This window comes from Urocampus carinirostris, chromosome 17 (assembly GCF_059441175.1).
Source record: "Urocampus carinirostris isolate Australia breed hairy pipefish chromosome 17, RoL_Ucar_1.0, whole genome shotgun sequence".
Lineage (NCBI taxonomy): Eukaryota > Metazoa > Chordata > Actinopteri > Syngnathiformes > Syngnathidae > Urocampus > Urocampus carinirostris.
Genome location: NC_142365.1, coordinates 13696523 through 13713610, shown reverse-complemented (window position 1 = coordinate 13713610; position 17088 = coordinate 13696523). Strand labels below are relative to the sequence as shown.

The 17088-nt window shown below is 37.3% G+C and overlaps 1 protein-coding gene across 6 annotated transcripts in view; it reads right to left on the bottom strand.

The window, feature by feature from the left end:
* Positions 1–142: 142 nt before the first annotated feature.
* Positions 143–17088, bottom strand: part of gabrg2 (gamma-aminobutyric acid type A receptor subunit gamma2) — a 79404-nt gene continuing 62458 nt past the window's right edge. Inside the window, exons 8-11 of one of the 6 annotated variants that reach the window (XM_088320891.1) lie at positions 16016–16221; positions 14142–14165; positions 8229–8434; positions 143–4771 (exon numbers count right to left, since the gene is read on the bottom strand). In XM_088320891.1, coding sequence (XP_088177017.1) covers positions 4654–4771; positions 8229–8434; positions 14142–14165; positions 16016–16221 — 554 coding nt within the window. In that variant the 3' untranslated portion in view covers positions 143–4653. Of the gene's footprint in view, positions 8435–14141; positions 14166–16015; positions 16222–17088 lie in introns of all 6 variants that reach the window. The other 5 variants (XM_088320892.1, XM_088320894.1, XM_088320895.1 and 2 more) reach the window with 5 other exon arrangements.

Below are 17088 nucleotides of genomic sequence, written 5' to 3'. Positions count from 1 at the left end.
TATTTCAAAAAATAATGCTGAAACCTGCATAAAAATAAAACGATGAAATGTATAGCTTCTTGCATGTGAAATTTGACTTCTAATCCTAAACATACCATAGCATTTTGCATTCCATCCCTTCAAAATAACGAACACACACAGAAAAAGATGAATGCGCCAACTTTTATTGTAAAATTTCACAGCTATGTGCAGTCCCCTTATGAAAAGTACGTTCCGATACGCTGTGACAGTTTTTTGCACACACAAAACGATTATTAGATACCAAATAATGGATGTAAGCAAGACAATTTGATCCATTTCGCGACCTCAAAATCGTAAAATATATTTATGTATAAATATATATCCGTAGATGTATATACATCGATGTATATGCATGGATGTACTGTATATACATATGTGTATATGCGCGGATGTGTTTACATACAGTACGTATTTACCGGTAGACGTGTATACATACAGTACGTATATATTGTACATACAATACGTATATACCGGTAGATGTGTATACATACAGTACGTATACAGTGATAGACGTGTATACATACAGTACGTATATACCGTTAGACATGTATACATACAGTATGTATATACTGGTAGATGTGAATACATACTGTACGTATATACACATATGCACATATACATACGATTATATGCATATACACCTGTATACACACATATATATACGCATGTACACACATATACACAAACACATATATACAAGTACGTATGTACGCATAGATGTATAAACATATGGATATGTGTGTATTGATATAAATATGTATAGACATAAATATATAAATGTATATTCATACGTATGTATAATATATAGATATATACTTACGAATATATCTATCGGTATATAAACATGTAAATTCATTTTAATACAGCAGTAAAAATGATTAGCGTGTGCTCAGAAAATAAACAAGTTACAAAATACAGTGTTGGCATGAAAAAAAGAAACCCCAAAAACATGTTTGGTCCTATTTCATGAAAGAAATCCGAGTGAAACTAAACGGTGACCATGCACACCCGTTGTCGCTATCCTCAGTTTGACACATAAGCTAAAAACTAATGTCGTATATTTAACCGATGCAGTTTTCCGATTTCTGTCTTTTCGGAGATACAGAGGAAGGATGCGGTTGCAGAGGGGATGCGCGAGGTGCAGTGCAAGGTCGTGTCGTCATAGTGTTTTTACAACAAAATTGATATGTCCATAATGCTTTTTTTTTTTGAAGGTTAAAAAAAAAACTACGTAGCAACTAGGGATGCACGATAATTATCAGGCTAATAATGGCCGAGTAAGACGTCACAGGCCCTTTAGAAAATAAAGAGCTGATCAGCCAAAACTGCTGGTTTGAAAGATTCAAAGAACTTATGTTCCTCATTTTGATATATTTGAATTTTTTGCACAAATTGGTCGTGTCTCCTCTCTACCTCTTAGTAATGTGAGAGAGTCACTGGAGAGCGTGCTTTGTTGGAAAGTTATGTATTCGGGGCGGCAGTAGCTCAGGAGGTAGAGCGCTCGTCTTGGGATCAAGGGATCCCAGTTCGAATTTCGGCTCCTCCGTGTTACATGTCGAAGTGTCCTTGGGTAAGACACTGAGCCCCTAATACCCCCAATAAGCAGGTTAGCGCCTTAATTGGCTGCAAGGCTGCTATTGGGAAATGTGGAGCACATTGTAAAGCGCTTTGGGAAGTCATTGACTTGAAAAGCGCTATATAAATGCAGATCATTTCATTTCATTTCATATTCACGTTACTCAATCGACTCTCTTTGTATTTTCTATAACAAATAGTAGCACAACTTGGTCGAGTCTCCTCCTTTCCTCTTCAACATGTGCTTGAGGCACTGTAGAGCTCGGCCATACTATTTTCTTTAGGCGAGGCATAAGTGCCATTCAGTCTTTTGTTTTCTGAGTTTTATAAATCAGCAAGTCAATTCTTGTTTATTTGTGACGCCCTTAATCACAAGGAATTTCAAAGGGCTGCACAGACCACAGATTATTGCAAACCACAGACTATTATTACACCATCCCCTGATCTAAAACCTACATGAGGGCAAGGAAAAACTCAAAAACCTCAACATGAGGGAAATGAAGAAATCTTGAGATGAGGTAATCCCCCTTCCTGGATGACTAGGCAACAAACTAACATGTGTATGTATTTTTCTTTTGTAAATATATCTACACCGAAAAAAAATCTACTAAAATGTTTGTTTATTTATTTTCTCATTTTTTTAAAAAAACAAAACTTCTTACAGTTGGTGCTTTAAATTCAGAGAAAAAATACAGTATGATAAACTGATAATAAATATTTTAAATGTATATATATATTTAGTGTGCACTTCTTGTTGCTACTAATTTATAGAGCAGGGGTGTCAAACTCTTTTTAACTCTGGGGGGGGCACACGATGGAACAAATATTCTCTCGGGGGCCAGACTAGTAGATTAGAGAGAAAGAAGAAAAGAGAGAAACAAATAAAAGAAAGAGAGGGAGAGAAAAAGAGAGCAGGTGGGACAGAGATGGAGAGAAAGAGAGAGAAAAGAGAGAGATAATTTGAGAAACCAAAGATAAAGAGAAATAGTGAGAGAGGGGGAAAGAAAGAGAAAGAAAGAAATCCAAAGAGAAATTAAACGAGAACAAACGAAAGAGAAGAAGGGAGAAAGGGAGAAAGAGAGAGAGAAAAAAGAGAGGGAGAAAAAGAGAGAGAATGTGAGGAACAAAAAATAAAGAGAAATAGTGTGAGAGGGGAAAAGGAGAAAGAAATAGAGAAATAAAAAGAGAGGACGAAAGAAGGAGAAAAAGAGAGAAAGGGAGAAATAGAGAGAGAAGAGAGAGAATGTGAGAAACAAAAGATAAAAAGATAAATAGTGAGAGAGGGGTCTTAGCGGGCCTGATCGGTTTCAGAATCCAGAAGAAGAATTTATCAGGTATCAGCAGGGAAAATAAACAGTTATCGTGCATCCCCAGTTATAACATTTCATGATACATAATGAGATATATATATTTTTCAATGGCTGATAAGACAAAAAGTCCCTGAAATCCAAAATATCTCCGCAAATGCATTTGGTGGTTTCCCCATTTAAACAAACACGGACAAACCTCAGTGAAAACATCGAGCACAATGTAGAAAGAACACAACAGAAGTTCAATCGACAAACCCACTAGAAATGTTCTTTTTTTTCCTTCCGAGACAATATGAACATAAAATACAATTTTTTTTTTTCCGTGAAAACAATAAATAACATTCCTAATAAATACCCCTTTGCCCTTGGTTTATTCTATCCCATTAAATAAGTCTAATATACTGTCATTTTTATTGAATGCGACAAGCTGAAATTACAAAATATATATATTTATAGAGACCCTTTGTGTTTTTATTTTATTTTTTTTAGAAAATCCAAAGGGTTTTTCTTCTTTTCAGATCGTATATACTGTACATGAAAACGTGATTTACAGACAGTTTTTTTGGGATTGACAAAAAACACTTGGTTTTGCTTTTTTTTTGTCTCTGATGTGTTTTATATTACATGGCATTGTACACGACATTTACAACATTGTCACCGTGTCGCAACTCGACACAGATCGACGCAAAAACTCGATGAACATAGGGGATTTTTTGTGTTATAAAACGTGTTTTGATTAAAAAAAACATGAAAGCAGTGATATCTTGGTACTTGATTGTAATCTGTTCGAATACTGGATAGTTTGAGTACTGGAATTTGAATAGTAATGGTATTTATTATTAATACATCCTAGAAATACTTATATACAGTAATCCTTCACTGTATCGCGGTGGTTATGCTACTATTTTATCGCGGATCGTGTTCTGCATTCTGATTGGCTAAATAGTCGGCCCGCCCCTTTTCTGCCTGTGTCTGAATGCGTTTTAGACTCAAAGGCGCATGTTTCTGCTCTTTTATTCACTTCCCGTTCAGTTTTTTTGTTCCCAAAATTAAAATATTAAAAAAAGGACTGAAACATTTGATTCTGAAACCGATTAGTTCGAATAAAGAGAGGTATCATTGTAAAATGAACACTTAATATTTCCAGTTTCTGCACTGACGACGGTTTGGGAATGTCGATGACCAAGTTTTCTTTGTGAAGGTTGCTCTTTTGTGAAGCGGTGAAGGGCAAGTTTCCTTTCCCTCGCCTCTCTTCTTGCATACCGATAACGCATTATGGAAATGGAGGCTTTTAACAAAGATGTCCGGAGCTGTGAGGAACATGGAAACTCTCCGCCGACCTTTCCGCACCGGGATATTTAAAGCCCTGAATGAAACCCGGCATCGGTCGACAACAACAACGCGTGGATTTTTTTTCCCCTTGCATGCAATAAATTGAAACGCACAATGCGATGGTACTATATTTACAGTATTTGTACAGTTGTCCATCATCTGCGTAAAACGGAGACAATTGGTCGCCATGTCCTTTCCATCGAAGGATGATCGCTTTTTAAATTTAATCCACTGATGTAGAGCCGTTATCGGGTTTCGGAGCTACAAGGACTAACTCAACCGGGTTATAGTGTTTGTCAACTCCAGAGTCCTGAACTTTACCATAGAGATTCTTACAAATACCCCAACAATATATTTCAATAGTCAGAGAGAATAGTCCGATTCAAATCAAAATCGGAGTTGAGCAGATGTAGTTTTACATGTAACTTTTAACATGAAAACGAAAAAAGATGATTTCATTCACATCACTCACCACATTCAAAGAAGTACCGCCGTTATTCCCTCCAGGCTCCAAAAATGCCCCATCGCTGCATCTAATGTGTATAATAAATATAATAAGTTGTGCTCGTACGTTATACATATACGTGTATAAATACAACTGTGGCGATTTCACCCGAAATGAAATGGAAATGACACCGAGAAGTGAACAGGTTGCCGTGTGCTCAGTCTCACCTGTTTATAAATTGTGCTTTATACATATACTATATATGTATAGTATTACAACTGTGGAGATTTTGCCCGAGCGGCAGAAAATAAAATGAAAATGACGAGGAAAAATCAACTGATTCACGTCAGGCTTGTTTAGCGTGTTAGCGAGTAACCTTTGTTTTTGTGTTCCAAAGAGGAAACAAAGCCAAACAAGAAATTGAGTATTTTGACTTAGTCGGACTACAGTTCTAGAAATCCAGATAAGGGCATATTACGATTACTCTGCGCGTTCATACCGTTTTATAGAACTCAAATATCGGGAGATTTCAGATTTTGATACGACTAAAATGCACAGTTCTTTGTGGCACCAATTAAGAAAAAAATAACCGGAGAGAAAAATAAAAGAGACCGATTATGATTGGACTAGCAGTCTGAATAAGAGCATATCCAGATTACAATTGGAAATAATGGCAATATTTTCATCTTAATTCGACTAAATCCACATTTCTGTGCAGCACCAGCTAATAGCCGGAGAAACTGAAGTGAGTATTCAGACTTTGAGAAGACCCAACACTCTAAAATCGGACAATTTGCAGATGGAATAGGAGCATATCTGGTTTACTCTGCGCGTTGACTGGCTTCACTAAACCCGAATATTGACAAAATTCTGATCTTAATCAGACTGAACCCACAGCTCTTTGAGACACCAACAAAGAAGAAAAGCCGAAGAAACCTAGGTTTACGTGAGTGAGTATTCTGAGTGAAAATAATAACCTAACTATTTTAATCAGAATACTTGCAGATGGAATCAGAGCATATTTGGACTTATGTGCGCATTTTTAAGTACTGAATATATTTCTCCACTCTCTCCACTTCAGAGGTAGGATCTTAAACCGAAGCCGGTCCCAAAATTCCAGTTTGGCCTAAAATGTCAATCATTAGGTCAGACTTCTCTATCACTGACTTTTTATTATCCACCAGTCATTGTTCTTCTTTGTCTTTCACTCTTAAAGTGCAGTTCTAGGTTTTTAAGGATGCACTGCAGCTGTGGTTTAACGGACGGCATCAACTTTTTCCCGTCAACACTTAAAAGAAATTCAGTGAATGATGGAAAAGTGTCAGTTAATGTAACCTGTAGACACAGAAATATAGAATATGGAAATGGTTGTCTTGTTGACCTTAGATTTCGTAACAAAATACAGGCTTTAATTTATTAGCATAAATCATCTCTCCTCCTCCCGAGTCCTCAGGAATAAAATACTAAACTGTGGGTGTGCCTCAGGCTCAGTCCTGGAAATCAAATTAATCGGTCGGGTTCAGGCTTTAATGCCCAGGGACGTGGGTCAGGTCTGGCTGGATTTTTTAACCCCGATGTAAACCCACTGTGATTGCGGTAATGCCTTTGGATGTAAAGTTTGTGATCAACGCATGTTCTCTTTGGGAGGTACAGTCGAGAATGACTTACTTGTATGCGGCGGCCATCTTGCATTGCCGCCCACTAAACTGACACTGGAAAAGGATGGTGTGTGACATCAATCTACATGGTAATACCTCCAGACTTTATCCTGGTTAAACGTCTAACAATAAATCGTTGCAGCATACAGGTACCTTGACTCAATCCCTAAAAGAACAAAAAATAAATACAGTGCAGTGAGAAAGTATCTGCGCCTCTGAATTCTGTTTTTTTGCATATTTATCACTTACAAACGGTCTTAGATCATCCAGCCCAAGGAAATAGACATGTCATTGTGAAATGTTGACTCAATTTATTACGGCACAAATGAAAATCTAGGCCTATCTCGCCATATGTGAAAAAGTAATTTCCCCATTGTTAAATCACAAACTAACCACAATCTCGAAGTTAAATTCCAGAGGCCACACCCAAAACTGATTGCCACCATCTGAGTTGAATAAAGAAGTCCCTTAAATTGAATCTGATAAACAAAGTTAAGTACATTACAAAATCTGAAGAACACAATTGGCACTCATGCTCCACAATCGAAAGAAATTCCAGAAAAAAGTAAGAAAAATAAATGATGGCACTATACCAGTCCGGAAAAGGTCGCAAAGCCCTATTCTAGGCCGTGGGGCTCCTGCGAACCACTGTCGAGGCCATTATCTACAATTGAAGCAAACTGGTTACAGTTGCAAAACCTTCCCAGAAGTTGTCAACCAAGTACGATTACTCCAAGAGTGCAACGTCAACTCATACAGGAGGTTACAAAAAAACCGTCATAAAACATCTAAGGAACTGCACTATAAGAAAGCCACTGGCCAAAAAAGGCATCCATGGGAGAGTTCCCAGGCAAAAAACAACCCTGCTGTCACAGAAGAGCACAACGAGTTGTTTCACCTTAGTCAAAAAGCATCTTGATTATCCTCAAGACTTTTGGGGAAACATTTGAACATTTTGGAGATGTGCAACCCGTAATAACTGACGAAAGAATGACAGCATTTGACAAAAAGAAAATGCTGCCAACAGTAAAGCATAATGGTGGCAGTGTGGTAGTTTAGGGCTGCTATCCTCCCTCAGGACCAAGACAACTTGCTGTGGTTGATGGAATAATGAATTCTGGTGATTTCCTGAAAGAGAACGTCCGGCCTTCGGTTTGTACTCTAAAACTCACTTGGATCATGCAGCAGAACAATGATCTGAAACGCTCAAAAAAAGAAAAAAGGTTCTGGAGTTGCCAAGTCAAAGTCTGGATTTTAGTCCAGTTGAGATATTCTGGTGTGACCTTAAATGGACAGTTCATCCTGGAAAACCCTCCAATATGGCAGATTTGAAACACTTGTGTAATGAAAAATGGGGAAAAAAATTCTCCACTGTGTTGTGACTCATTACTAATTATTGTAAACGTTTGATTTCTGTTATCGCTGCAAACGGTGGCCCAACTTTCTATTAAGTTCAGGGGATAATTACTTTTTTGAAATAGGGCAGGATAGGTTTTGATTTGTTTTTTTAATAACTGGAGTAAACTTTCCAAACATTTTGTATTTTCTTGAGTTGTCGTTGTGTGTTACGAAAATTGGTTTGATGATCTAAAACCTTTGTGAGTGATAAATAAGCAAGAAACCCCCGAAATCAGGAAGGGCACAAATATTTTTTTCACAGTCCTGTAAATCGTTGGCACAGTGAACAGAAGATCACGTACAGGGATACGAATTTCGATTCAACGTCCGTTTTTGTTTTTCTATGCCGCCTAATGTGATGCTACAGGATTCGCGACGTCTAGAATTCGATGCGGAAAACGTCCGGCGCGCCTTTAGAGATAGAGATAGGAGACCCAGTAGACCAGGTTGAAGAGCCCGAAGGCGGTAGGGAAGAAAATGCGGGCGTACGAGTCAATTTTGGCGATGCGGATGTGCAAACGGCCATGACGCCAAGCTCCCGAGCGGCAATCCTCGAAGCAGCAGAAGAAACTGGTGCAGTCCTTCCCGTCCAGGCACTCGTAGCCGTATTCCTCGTCGCGTTCGTGCATGTGAGTTGCGTTGTTCATCTGAATCGCCGTGGCCGAGCGCGGTCGGATGTCCACCGTGGGGGTCTGCTTTTCAACGGGAAGAAGGCAGTTAGCGGATGTTCGTACACCAGTGTTTCATATTATGGTGCGTTTGAGTGTATTGCGAATTTTCGGTGCTCAAAGCCTGTGATACAGGGACACCTCTTTATATGAGCACCTCAAAACATGAGTTTGTACACCTTTGTCATGGCCAAATTCAAGCACTTTTCAAGGATTATCATAAGACTATTTTCCTATTGGATGAATAAAAGAATACAGGAATTTTTCCGAGTCTATATTTTTTGTATTTAACATATACCAACGTTTTAAGGATGAGCCAAAACTGGACCCGCATTTTGGGTCAGGTATGGCCTGAAATGTCTATCATTCGTTCGGGTCTGGGCTGGGCTAGGAGACTCTTTCGCTGACTTTTTTTTACATTAAGCTATCCACGCTTAGCGCACATCAGTTATTGTCCTTAGTTTAGTTTTCTTTGTGAAGAATCCGTGCGCAATGGATTCCGTCCAAGGGCTGCATAGGTGGGACGGAATCTATTGTGTGGGTCCTCCGCAGTAACTCAAACCCAATGACAGCTGGACAGTTTAAAAAAAGTCAGCGAAAGAGAAGTCCTCACAAATATTTTTTTTTAAAAATTGCGTTTGCTTCGGGCTTGGTCCCTCAATTACATTTTATTTGTCGGGCTCAGGCTGGTTTGGATTATAATACCCGCGGGGCGGGTCGGGCTGGAATTTTTTAGGCCAGATCTTACTTCTAATCAACGATGCAAAAAATAAAATAAAAAACAATACATTTCTTATCATTTTCTTATTTACTTAATCCTAATTTTACACAAAAAAAAATTATAGACTTTTTTATACACAATAAAACAAAAAATAATTGTTATTAACAATATATTTCTTACTTTATACTGCCCTACCTCCTCCAGCCCTTATGCCAGATTAATGCAACACTGCACTATTTAGATTTTGACTTATACTCTGCCCATTTTTTAAACCTTATATATGGCATACAGCATATTTGACCATGAGGTTGACAAAGTTGACAATGATTAATTCCACTTAAGAAAAATAACTGACATTTTTCCTAGCCAAGACATGTGTGACATTATGTATTTGTATAATATTTAGAAGTGACATATTTTCACATCATGAAAACACCTTCATTACCATAATAATGTGCAATCTTTGCAATATCTATATGTCAGTGTCAGAGTGCTCATAACAACTTCTTGACATTTCTGTCCCGTTTGAAAACGACACATTACGCCACATGGAAATTGGAGTCTTATTTTTTCAAGAATTCCAAATAAAAGGATTGTGATTCAGTTCTCAAAGGGGACGGTTTCTTTATAGGAAAGAAAAGCTCAAGCAGAAGGAGCGTTAGACACATCCCGCTCACGCCGGGCTGTGCTGGGTTAGCAAAAACATAAAAAAAAAGTAAAAAAAAAAAAGAAAAAGAAAAAAGGGACCCAAAACAAAGGAAAAATACATTGATGTTGGCAACTTTAACTGACTGAAGAGTAGACAACCTCTCAAGAAATCAACTTTTTTTCAAAACCTAGGGTCTTTTGTTGATTGTGACAATGAGCCTAGAATTTTAGGTCAATCGGAGCTTAGATATAGACCGGGGGTCAGCAACTTGGCTCTCTGGCGCCCCTAGTGGCTCACTGGTTTATTTTAAAACATGTTTGGTAATGGTAATAATATGCTTTCTTTAGGAGAGCAAACATGACTCAAATGTTCCTAACATTTCCTGTAAAGGAAATTAAAGTTCGAATGTGCCTTTGTATAATATTATCCTCAAAAGTGGCTTAATGAAGCCAAAGATTATATCCAGGTGCTGTTTGTATTCTTGCAACAATTGTACCCTCTTAATATAAGAGGATACTATTTATGAAGATGGCTTTTGTTTTTGTGCCAAGAAACCCGCTCGGGAGCTTGCCTCCCTACATTTACAGAGACGCATTGTGTTACAAAGTTTCACTATCCTTATTGCTCATTTATTATATTAGCAAGCCATTTAGCGACCAACATTATACACTGCATTTAAACATGTGATTCCTGTCTAAACCAATCGAATTTGTTTCCTGTGTTCTGTAATCTCGTATAAAACAATTAGGTGTGTTGTTTCATTCTTGCGTTTTCCAATAAATGAGCCTCTAGCCATAGGTGGAACGTGTTTTCTACTATCCAATCCCGGAAGCTCGCGGCTCCAATGGAAGGGTGATCAAAAACCAAAATCTCTGACTCAGAATGTGTTCTTTTCTTCATTCAAATACAATCTCAAGTTTTAACCCCGGCATTTTCTTCCTTTTTGTGTTTGGCCGCGAACCCGAAAGACACATCCTTACACTTCGGTCTTAATTAGTGGGGAAAATCAGCAAGGGATCAAATACTTTTACTCTCACTGTAAATGAAGTTATACTGTTTTTACTATTCAAAGTATAGTCAAATTGTGATGAACAACAACCCAATCCCAAAATTTAAAAGGAACCCACAGAAATCCGACTGCTCCAATTGAGCTAAAATTGAATATTCCAACAAAGTTGAATTCTAATTTGGAAAACAGTACATGATTGGTTAGAAATGAGCCATTAGTTAACTACATTCCTGCCACAGACATATCCCCCAAAATAGGTTAGTATAATATATGGACACAGGTCTTCAGAGGACATTCTACAATACTTTTTCTCAAAGACCTCCACAAAGTCTTCCGGCAGTCTAGACATGAAATATCCGTGAAAAAAAAAAATCTTAAAAACTTGATTGCTCTTTACTCCCTTCCGACTGGGATGCTTTCTTACCTGCTGCTTGTCCAAACAACTTGTAATTAGCATACCTGTCAACCTCAGCCAATTGCTCCCCTTATTAATGATTGCAATTTCTCTTATTAAAAAACACAAATTGGCACCTATTTACTCACAACAAGAGAGACCATGTACAATATCGTGACAATATTGGCAGACTACGATGACATTGACATTACCCGGTGACCGAGACGATCCAGATTAGAGCTGAAATTGGGAAGACGAGATCGGTCCAACAAAAAACAACAAGTTTAAGAAAAAAAAAAAAAAGATATTTTCCCCATATAAAAATCGATATACTGCATACACAATTTGAAATGATAAAAATTCTGTATATATTTATATATATATATAAGACCCTATTTTCTAATAATTCCTAATCCCGAATTTTCCGCATTTTTTATTCTATCCACAATTTCAGCTTTTATCACAACCTCAATTCCCATGCTTTTAAGTACTTTTATTATTTTTTGTCCTCTTTAGTATTGCTTCATACTTGTTTTTGGTAATTTTTCAAATGTTTTGCTTCTTTTATATTCAGTTTTTTTTCAGACCTCTCCATACTTTTCCATGCGTACACATTTTTTGGAGTACTTTCGAAAATTATGAAAACTTCAGGTTGTTTTGTGTTGTTCATAAACTTTAATACTCTTTCATTCTATGTGATGTTATTTCACACGGGCTTGTACATTTCAATACTTTTCTGTGCTTTTTTCCTACTTTCCACTACTTTAGTTACATAGTTTATTTTCAAAATGATCACTACTTTTTGTATGTTTCAGAACCCATTTATACTCTTTTTAGTCATTCATATTTTATAGTGATATCCAGAACCATTTAATACTTCCCAGTACTTTTTCATACTATTCATTGCTCTTCAGGACTCCGTAGTACCTTTCACTATGTTTTAGTAATTTTTGTTCTTTTTCATAGTTGTTATTAGTTTTTCATACATTTCAAGACGTATTAATACTCTTCAGTACGTTTTCATACTATGCAGTACTATTCAGTATGGCATTTTTTCATATTTTTCAGTACTTCTTTTATAATATTCAGTACTCTTTGGTGCTTTTTAGAAATTTTAGTACTTCTTTTGTATTTTCTTGTACTTTAGTACTTTTAATTTATTCTTCATGCTTTTTAGCATTTTCACTACATGTCAGAACTTTTAATGTTTGTATTTGACTTCTAGTAGGTTGATTGGCTGACCACTAGGGTCTTAGGGGGTCACCATTTCCTGTGGTGTGTCTTGGGCAAGTACAGCCTGGTGGCGCTCATCCCTCTCCAGGCCAACAAATGTTTCCATCCAGTCTCACAATTTTTTCATACTTTTCAGTACTTTTTCTGTATTGTCACACTTTACAGATCTGTTGCCAAAATTCGTAGTACATTTGAATAATTTTCAGTACTTTTTCATACTTTCAGTAGTTTTTCATACTCTCAGTAGTTTTTCAGACATTTATTCATGCTTTTTTGGATTTAACAGTAATTCACTACTCTTCAGTACTTTTCAGAACTGCTTTATTGGTTTTCTAAAGGATTAGCGCTTTCTTGCACTTCTTTAAACTTTTCCATTCTTTTTTTTAGTTTGTCATACTTTTTGGGAGTATTTAGTACTCTTCATTATTATTCAGTATTTTAAGCACTTTTCAGTACTAATTATATCCAGTATTCTTTAGCACTCAATAGCATTTGTGAGCACTTCTTCAACAATTTAGTACTTTTTAATACTTTTTTTTTAATTTTGCCATGCTTTTAAGGACATTTTAATACTCTGCAATTGTTTTAAATAATATGCAGTACTATTCACTATTTCTTAAACACTTTTTAGTAATGTTTAATACTATCCTGTACTCTTTAGTACACCATAGATCGTGTCACTTCTTTTCAGCACTTTTGTTAATGCTTTTTTATATTTTTCATAATTTTCAGGTATTTTTAATACTATTCTGTACTTTTTTATACTATGCAGAACTTTTCAGTATTTTTAAGCTTTTTTCTCAATATACCTTTCAGTACCTTTTCATACTATCCAGTAATCTTCAGTACTCCATAGCACTTATCACACATTTTAGAACTATTTCATACTATGCAGTACAACTAGTAAATCAGCACGGTGCATCATACTGTGCCCTCTCACACCCTGATGGGCATTTACTCCATTCATTCAGTTAGTATTTTAAGCACTCAAACAAACTATTCAGTACATTTTAGAATGTTTTACTACTTTGTTTTGTATTTTCTAGTACTTTTTAGGACTTTTCATTACTTCTTCATACCTTGTAGTATTTTCACTACTTTTGTGTTTGTATTATTGACTCGATCCTTCAATATCCAATATTCCATTCAATATTCGGAAACAGTACCTAGTGTTCCCAGTCCTGTTTAAATACGTCAACCGAATCTTTCGACCTTTTCACCTACACACAAAATTTCTAGTTGAACTCAAGGCATTGTGGGAGTGGGGGGGTTGGTTGTCTGTTTCAGTCTGTTAAGGCTCTGCTGACTCTGTAGGATGTGTCAGGTAAAGAAGCCCAACCAACACAGAGGTAAAAGTGTCACTGGCAGGATGAGACGTGTGGGGGCAAAAAGGGGAGTAAGGGGGTGGTAAGCTTAAGAGTGAAACAGGACAGAGGAAGCCAGAAGCTGGGCCTGGACTTAATGTTCCGTTGGGTACGGTATCAGTGGGATGCTCATTTGAATTGTTTAAATAAAAAAAAAATGAAAGTGGCTGGCTGGCTGCCTCCGCACTGTGCACAGCAGAGAGCACCTTTAACGTCATTTTTCTGAAACCTGTTCATCAAATGAGGAGGCCTTAAAGTAAGATAAAGAGGGAACAGAGTGATGCTTTTTTGTTTTGTTTTGCAGTGCGGTGCTTAAAGGCTCCAAAATGCAGCAGAGGCATGCAGTTAAACACAAGCAATATACCTTGGAGGCAAAGAGCCGCAGGAGCTTTTGTCCAGACAGGAAAAAAAAGAATGTGAGCAATTCAGTAAAGACAATCGACATCAACAAACAGAAAACCAGACGTCAATAAGCGCAATTGGAAACGAAAAAAAAACCACAAGATAATGCATGGGAATCATTACATCTTGAACAGTTCGGAATAGAACTGTGCCCCCCCCAGGGCAGCCTTTCTTTAATTCTAGTTGTGTTTAGTAGCTCACAATGTATTAGTATCAGCTCAAAAACCAGGATGAATCGGATTTCATCCAGAATCTCTGATACTATTTTCTATATCGACGTTCCTGTATAATTAGGCAATCCCAGATTTAGATTACACTGATCATATTATCATTAATTTTGATAGTAATAATATGTATTTATTATATATTGCATCTCATCATGGTTTTTAAAAATAAATGAATAGATTTGAAATATTTTTTTTGTATATATCATCACTGCTATTCTAAAAAGACTACTTTTTTTTACAAGAAGGATGTGAAAAAAGGCAAAAAATTACAAAAATCGGCAAAAAAAAATGTTTTTGCCTTTCTGAAATGGCAATGAAGAAATGCTTGGAAAAAAATCATCATCAAATTCATAAATGGTTATATGTTCTTATACAACATCTTTAATATTTTCCAAGATATTCAATGTCAACGTTTGCCTAAGACTTTTGGAATACAGACGCTGCCCTACTCACGAACGAGGTTTTGGACGATCGTTCGTAAGTTGCTTCAGTGCAATATTTTGTATGTTTAAGGTTTATACAAGTATGTTTAAGGCTTGTTTGTGTAAGTAACCTGTATTGTTTTGTACTAAAGCGTAAACATTTCATGAAATAATATGCTCTATAGAGATAAATAAAGTTGAGTTTAACTTACTTTTGGAAGATGCGCATCAAGTGGTCCACCTCCGTGGTAAAGTTACCGAAAAATAGCGTTCTGGCCCCTTTCTCAACCGCATCGAGCTTTCTTATTCCGCTTTCATTTCAAAAGAAACGGCTCGCCTCTTCTTTACACTTCACACCGACCATATTGAATGGATGCACAAGATATTAAACAATAAAAATGTCAAAGGTCTTAGCGCGCTGGAGAAAGAAGAGTATAGAATGTTTACACACAATCTAGGGAGTAGAAGTCTGATTTCTTCTTCGGGGTGGATGCTATGTGACCCCTTACAGCGCCACCACACGCCGGTAGTGGCAAAAATAAGCACAACAGTACTGTCCTGTACTCTGAAAAAGGTGCACACAATAGAAAATCCAACTTACAGCGATATCCGAATATTTTTCGACATCCCGAAAAAATTGATTCTATCTACCATTTTTTAAGTCGAATGGTCGTAAGTAGGGGAGCGTCTGTACTCAAAATGAATTAAATTGAATTAAATCTTTGTCCTTGTACAATAGTATAAGATCTGGAAACATCAGAGGGGGGAGCCATATTTCCTGGTCAACAATTGTACGGTCCTTGGAGCTGGTCCTCATGATCCTTTGATAGATCGCGGGCCGGGCCGAAGCCGTCGCTCTGACATGTGACAAGAGTCTAAATTACAACTGGAACAGATGTGCCGCGGATTAGGCGACAGTTTGAGCTTAAGGCCTCGCTCGCTCAGTAAGTCGAGGTGACAGCGATCGGGAAGATGCTCCCTTAGGGATACTAAGCTTTTCTTTTCCTCCTCCCGAGGATTAACGTCAGTGTAATACTTTGGGGGGGAGGCACAATGAAGAGGTCAGTGAACTTTAACCTACAGTGGCTCAATAAATGATACTCAAGTTTATGTACAAAAAAAAAAAGAAAGAAAAAAAATACCATAGAAAATTCAGGGGGTTTTCATCATTCCAAAAGGACACTCACCGGGTTTTTCTTCTTCTTGTCCTTTTTGGCGCTGGGTTTCCTGTTGCTGACAAAGTAGTGCAACGTGCCGTACTCTATTAGCGCGGCAAAGACGAAGATGAAGCAAACAGACACGAAGAGGTCCATGGCGGTCACGTAAGAGACTTTGGGAAGGGACTTTCGGGCGATGGTACTCAAGGTGGTCATGGTCAGCACGGTGGTGATACCTGGGAATGACATTAAAGCCCGTGTATTTATATGAAGTCGTTCTAGAATCAAAATATCAAATAGAGCGTCCTGTGTTGGGAGTAACTCTTTACAGAGTAACACGTTACTGGAATGCAATTATTTTTCTCTGTAACGAGTGGTGCAACTCAAAAGCCGTTACAACCTGGGCCTTACTTTGCTACTTATTAAAAACAGTTTACATATTTTGATGCCATCCAATGGGTATGTGTTTTCCCTTCACTCAGGAGGAATAAATGAACCCTTACAACTGGCCCTACACAGGAAAACTTAATATACGGTGGTGAAAATAATTTCTCCCAAATGCTATTCTCCCTACCATATACTGTAAATACTCAAATGTAAGCTGTATTTACAACTGTAAAATAAAATACTCAAATCCGGGGTTCATCTTAAATGCACAAATTTGGTTGTGTGTCACCAGTAGCAGTGGCATGGCTTATACATGCCACTGCTACTTACTTAACTTAACAACAAACCAATGCGAAAACAATGGGGCAAACACAAGCATAGAATTTACGGTAAAAATGATCTGAATGTTGGTGGATTATTTGTAAAATTAGTTTTTTTCAATTCACCATGCCTGGAAGGAGAACATCTTAAAGTGGTTTGGAGGTTATGACAAAATGGATATGGAGTGTCTCTGCAATGTGTTTCTTTGCAAGCTCTCGATAAGGATTCACCACTTCCATAGGTTGGTGTACACATTATCTTGTATTTCTTTTATCATGTGGACACTTTCAAACAGTTTTAGGGCGTAGGCTTCAATGTGATCAATACAGTAATTTGTAACTAGGTAGTCACTTTCAGTAACGTACTACCTCTGGGTGTCAGTAATTTGGGGATGT